This window comes from Empidonax traillii, unplaced genomic scaffold, assembly GCF_003031625.1.
Source record: "Empidonax traillii isolate 1590-97213 ecotype Southwest subspecies unplaced genomic scaffold, ASM303162v1 scaffold219:size747757, whole genome shotgun sequence".
Classification (NCBI taxonomy): Eukaryota; Metazoa; Chordata; class Aves; order Passeriformes; family Tyrannidae; genus Empidonax; species Empidonax traillii.
The window spans coordinates 195,343-201,484 of NW_020955412.1; the positions used below are offsets into that span (position 1 = coordinate 195,343).

Here is a 6,142-nt window from a genome sequence, read left to right on the forward strand (position 1 = left end):
AGGAGCGCTCCGCTCGGAGCCAGCGCTGCGGGGATGCTGATGGGAACACCCCCTCCCCACTTCCGTGCACTCCCCCAGCCGCCCCGCTGCACCCGAGGGATGCTTCCCGGCCCCCGCTGATCCCCGGGGGCATCAGGCACCGGGCCCGTCGATGCGGGCGGCAGGACCCCGCCGGCAGCGGCTGAGGTAGAAACACTCGCGGGGGCATTTTCCGTGGCAATCCCCCGCGGTTCGCCGTGCGAGCAGTTACTGCCTTTGGGCAGCCCCGGCCGCAGGGGGCACCGCCGCCCGCCCGCCCGCCGCTTCTCACCCCCCTCCGCCGCCGGAAAACAAAAACCACCCAGACACAGCATGGGGGCACCGGCACCCTCCTGCCAAACCGGCCCCGCGGCGGGAGGCGGGCGAGCGGCGCGGCGCTGTCATTGGCGCGGCGCGGGCCGTCCCTCCCCGCCGGGAGGAGGAGGAGGAGGAGGAGGAGGAAGGTTGGAGGCGGGTCCGCGTGGGGCGGTCGCTTCAGTCGGTGTGCGCCGGGCGGCTGGGTCGCTTCTGTTTGCAGTTGCCGCGGAGGGCAGGGATCCGGGAACTGGGCAGGGGCAGCGCTTAGAGCGGCGGGGCCAGGAGGTCAGGCCGGAGGTTTAGGGCGGCGTGGCCAGGAGAGTTGGCGGCCGCGCCGTCGGGGCCGCGCCGATCCACGCCCGGAGCCTGCATGGGGCGGCGGCGCTGAGCTCCAGCCGCCCCACTGCTGCTGCCGCTGCCGCGCTCCCGCCCCGGCCCCGCCATGGCCGAAGCACCACAGCTGGTGGACATCGACCCCGACTTCGAGCCGCTACCGCGGCCCCGCTCTTGCACCTGGCCTCTGCCTCGGCCGGAGTTCAACCCACCCAGCTCGGCCACTTCCAGCCCGGCGCCGTCGTGCGGCGGGCAGCCCGAGGGGGCGGCCGGGACCGCGGCCGGGGCCGGGGCAGCCGCCTCTGGAGCGCTGAGCGCCGACTTCATCAGCAACCTCAGCCTGCTAGAGGAGAGCGAGGACTTCGCGTCGCTGCCCCCCGCCGCTGCTCCCCCGGAGGCAGCCGCTTGCCGCTGCGGGGACTTCCCGGCGCCCGAGGCCGGCTGCCGCCTCCACCCGCCGGGACCGCCGCCGGTGCCGCCGGTGCCGCCGCCCGTGGCCGGTCTATCACCAGGCCCCGTGGCCGGGCAGCCCCGCAAGAGCAGCTCATCGCGTCGCAATGCCTGGGGCAACCTGTCCTACGCGGACCTCATCACCAAGGCCATCGAGAGCTCCCCCGAGAAGCGGCTCACCCTCTCCCAGATCTACGAGTGGATGGTCAAGAGCGTCCCCTACTTCAAGGATAAGGGCGACAGCAACAGCTCGGCCGGCTGGAAGGTGAGAGGCGGGTGGTGGGGGACGCCCCGTCGGAGGGGGCACCGGGAGGTTCTGCTGCCGCGCAGGCAGGAGCCGCAGCGCTGCAGGCGGCCGGGCACGCCGCGGAGCCTGCAGTGGTCCGGCCCCACGCGTTGATTTTAACCTTAAATTTTTACTTATTTTTCCACCTTTCCAAAGGGAAAACTCCTAAGGGAAAAAAAATAAAAATAGCGTTCTAGTCCTCCCGCCGGTAGGGCGCTGGAGGGGCCGGAGCCACCCCCCCGCTCTCCGCTCTCCGCCCTCCTCCCCCCTCCTGCCCTGCCCCGCCGAAAGCAAAAGTTCACGCGGTGTCACGGCGCCGTCCCCGGGCAAACCCGGCGGGAGCGCTGCCGCCTCCTGCTCCCCTCGGGCGGCCGGCAGGGCCGGGGTTCAACACTCGTGTGGTTGGGGTGGCCATGGGAGCACCGCCGCGGCCCCTGGGGCTGCCCGGCCCCGGTCCGTGCCGGCGCGGCAGGGGTTTGCCGTCGGGCGGCGGAGCGGGGACAGAGGCAAACAGGGATGGGGAAAGAGCGGAGGCAGAACAAGGGTTGCAGAAATACCATGTGTTTAATGAGTAAGCCGCAGCATTTGTCCTGATGGCTTTGTTAAACTTGGGTTGCGGGAGCGTCTTTCTTGTGTTACGTGGTGAGACGGAGCTTCTCCCTCCCTCCCGCGGCGCAGTTCCTGCCGTCGCAGCAGGGTAGTGGGAGCAACCTGTTGGTGGCCGGGATTTGTGCTCAGCCCCGCGCCGGCCAGAGCCGAGCGGCCCGTGCTGCCCAGAGCCAGGCAGTGGGGCCGGATGAGGCGCTGCCACCCCGGCTCCCGGGGGACCCGTTCGCCACGTCCCAGGTGGCCCCGTGGGCACCGGCTGCTCCCCATACAGTTGGAGGGCGGGCGAGCCAGGCGAAGCTTCGGCTTGGGTTGTGTGGCAGTGCCAGGCCCGTGGTACCCTCCAGCTTTGTATCGCAGTGGGTGATAAAGTCTTAACGCTGCTGTCAACGAATCCTCTCTCTCCGAGGCCTCTGTCGAGAACGTGTCACCCACTCGTGCCCCTGTGTGCGGCACAAGCAGCGCTGCGTTTCGTGACACTGTTGCGTGAGAGCACTGTCAGAGCGAGTTTTTTGCCGTCTGCGTACAGGCAGAGCCTCCTCCGCCCTGCGAGGGATTAAATGATGGCAGTAAATGCGTGAGGTGCACGCACCCAGCACGGCATCGGCGCGTTCTGCTGTATTCGTGACTTAGTTCCAGTTAGGGCCAGCCAAACTCTTTGCTTTGCTTTGTAGTATTTGTATTATTTGCCTTTTTTAAGGAAAGAAAGTATCAACTCAAATCCTGTATTTATGTGTTTTTAATTGCATTGCTAAGAATGTCTGTTACATCCGATTTTTGTAAATTTCTGGTTTTTTTTTTTTTTTTTTGGAGGTAAGCAACATCCTGCTAAGACAATGCAGATTAATCTGTAATTCATTTTGCTGAAGGCTTTTAAGCCTTGTAAAAGTAGTTTGTTAGTTTCTATCGATGTGTTTGACTAAAAAAATGTTAAGGATAATTGTCTGAAGACATCTGTCATGAAAAACTTTAATAGGAGTGAAGTGATTGATAGTTGACAACTTTTAAATAAGGTAACTTGTCACTTGGAAATGCTGGGGTTTTTTTCCAGTGGTATTTTAGTCTCCTTAAGTGCCTTTTCAGAAGGAGTGGAAGAGAACTAAAAGCCGAACAAACCAAAATAAAAGAACTCCCAAATTCAAGCGAACAAATAAGAAACACTGATAGCTGTATAACTTGTTAGGCTCTTCCTATTTTTATTGCTGCTCGTCCTGTGGTGCTTCAGAAAGGAAGAAGTCTTGCACACCTCCCCCGATAGAACTCTTCCTATGCTCACATACCTCTGCTATGACAGGGAGAGCTGTTACTGGTATGTTTTTTGGCTCTAGTACCCTCTGGTACAGTGCAGTACGTACCCTGCCACTTCTGACAGGTAAATACGAATGTACTCTCTGTCCATAATTAAATAGTCACTGTGTTATGTACTGGATTCACGTTGCTCTCATGCCTTCCTTTGGCTGCATCATTGCCAGGCTGCCCTGAAAGTTACATACTTGCAGAATTTAGCACTTAAACTAAGTAAGCGTGGCATTTCTGAAACACACTTTCAAGTTTAGTTACCAGCAGCCACTGGGTGTCAATGCTATAACCGATCTGGTTGAGGCGTGCAGCCCGTTTGCCTTGGCTATCATCACTTCTCCACGGCTCATCTTGAGTAAGGATTATTTTTATTTTTTTTCCAGTTTGGGAGCTGTTGGTTTGCTCATGGTCTGGGGACATGGTGTAGGTGAAGGCGTGGGGCTGGGAGCGAATCCTGAGTCAGCCGAGGGCCCCGCAGAGGAGGAACATCGCTCCGGAGATGAGCACAGATTAGCAACGGACTTTTCTGCTGACAGAGGGAGCGCGGGTTCGCGTTAGAGCCTGGCACTGACTTAGGGCTGGGAGTACACTGTGCACTGGTGTGACGCAGTCTGAGAAAGAGGCGGTATTTTTTTTTTTTTTTCCCTGAAATAAAACTTTGAGACACTTGGTCTTGTTGGGGTTTGCATATTCATAAGTGCAATAAGGCACCTTTCTAATTATACACAAAATGTATGGAACACACAAGAACTTAAAAAGAATGTGCACTTTCTGCACAGTGGCAAGGCTGTGTTTCTCTCACCTAGAAAATGAGGTCTAACTGCTCTAATGCTTGTGAATATGTACTGTCCTGATTTAATACCTGATGTTGAACTGCTTTTTCATATTTTATGAATAAAGAAGTTCAAAAGTGCCAACATTATCTGTTAGGAGCTTGAAATAGCATCCAATTTATTCTGAATAAAAACATTAAAAATTGCTTTTTAAATAAGGATGTAAGCTAAAGGTATTACCATAAAATTATCAGTAGCTTATTTAAGTGGGTAAAATTGTTCTCACTCATACATATAAAGTAGTTTATTCCAGACTTTCTTGTCAAAAACTCTGCTTTATGAACTCTAAGGGAGCAAAGTCCCCATGAACTCCCATGGTGTGGCTGCCTTGAATGAAGCACTTGGGATGTGCTCTGCCAGACCTGCTTCATTGTTGGTTGTGAATGAGTGCCGATAGTGACTGGTGTTGCACAGAGAAAGCAGAGGCCAAGAACAAGATGTGTTTCAGAGATAACAAAGAAATTGTTGTGAAAGCTGCACGGAAGAATGAAACTTTTCTCCTAGTAGTAGTCAAGTGAAGGCAAAATTTTTCCTTTCCTGTGATAGTGGGAGACACGGGGCTTAAGGGAGAAGAGACAAGAACTTCAATGCAGCTGTAGATAATTCTTCCTTTACTTAAATCTGATAGCTTTTTGGCTATTCATCATATATAAAATATAAAACATCTCTGTGATGTGCATATTTCATGATGTGTTTGCTTTATGGCAAGTGTGGAGATTTACTGTAAAGATGCTGTCACAGTTAAGCTTCCTTGAATGGTCTCATCCTTTTAGCCTGCTTTTGAAAATGGGTTCAAATAAAAACCTGTAACTTTCTTAAACAGAAAACATGGAGTTTTGGTGTCACTCATCTGTTGGTGGATGTATTGTTGATTTTTCACAGCGGCAGGTGCTAAGGTCACATGAGCATGTATACCTCCTGGACTTCTAGTCCTAAGGAAACTTGATCACCTAAATGTATTTGTTGCCATTGTTGAAGGAATGAGAATAGATATGTAGCTGCAGAAGGATGAATGTATGTAAGCCTCAAAGCCTGAGGACAAATAGGCACGGGACAGGTGCTTTGGATGGCCTTACCATAGGAGTACTTGGGGGTCAGCACTCTATTCTGTAGTGGATTGGTCTCTATGCAAAATGAATTTTGGGTTGCAGTGTATGTGATTTGAAAGCCACATGTAGTAAAAAATATTAGAAAGGCTGAGAAATCAAGAATAATCTTCGATGAAGCTGTTTGAAGCTTTTGAATCTAGATAATAAAGAATTTAAATTTTGGAAATTTGTATGATTTATTTAAAGTGACTACATAGAGTCACAGAGTCATAGAATAGTTTGGATTAGAAGGATGTTAAATATCATCTTTGTGAGGTTTTTATTATGCCTTTTTTTAAGGTGGAAATAACACAATTGAATTGTGCTCAGCTGAACTGAAGTTTGCTTTTAACTGCTGTGTGTTCCCTCAGTACTGGTTACATACCTGTAGTCATTTACCTCTGTCCCTTTAGATGTTGCCCTAGGTGATTTGTGCCTCCCCCCAGCACCACGCATTGTATTATACATACATGCAGCACACGCACATGCATATGCAGATACAAGTGTGTATGTTTGGTTTTCTGTTTACGGATTCTGTCAAGGTAAATGCTATTACAGTCACACCTTTTTATATGTCGCACTAGTAACAGCCTCAAGAGCTGGAAGCTGTAGTTGAGTCTGCTCTGCCATGATACCTGGCCTCAGCTGGGGTATGCTCAGAGAAATGGCCACACTAGTTCCAGCCTCTGACGGCCTTGTTGGGAGAAAACTATTTAGTGTCTTGCATATCTGCTCGCTGCCACCAAAATGTCTCTTGTAGCAGCCTACATTGTCTGTGAGTCACCAGCTTGCACTTTGCTTAGTTTCAGATATGAAAATTCGGCTTAGTCTTTGCAGGTGCAAGGTGCTCTCCTTGCCTGTGCCTGAGTAACTCATAGCGAAGCCGTATCACAATGTTTATCGAAACAAAC

The 6,142-nt window shown here is 52.8% G+C and overlaps 1 protein-coding gene across 1 annotated transcript in view; it reads left to right on the forward strand.

Annotated features, from left to right (window-relative positions):
- Nucleotides 1-515: 515 nt before the first annotated feature.
- FOXO1 (forkhead box O1) overlaps nucleotides 516-6,142 on the forward strand; it is a 61,536-nt gene continuing 55,909 nt past the window's right edge. The window contains exon 1 of the mRNA XM_027887704.1: nucleotides 516-1,384. Within this exon, the coding sequence (XP_027743505.1) occupies nucleotides 779-1,384 (606 nt within the window). The 5' untranslated portion in view covers nucleotides 516-778. The remainder of the gene's footprint in view (nucleotides 1,385-6,142) is intronic.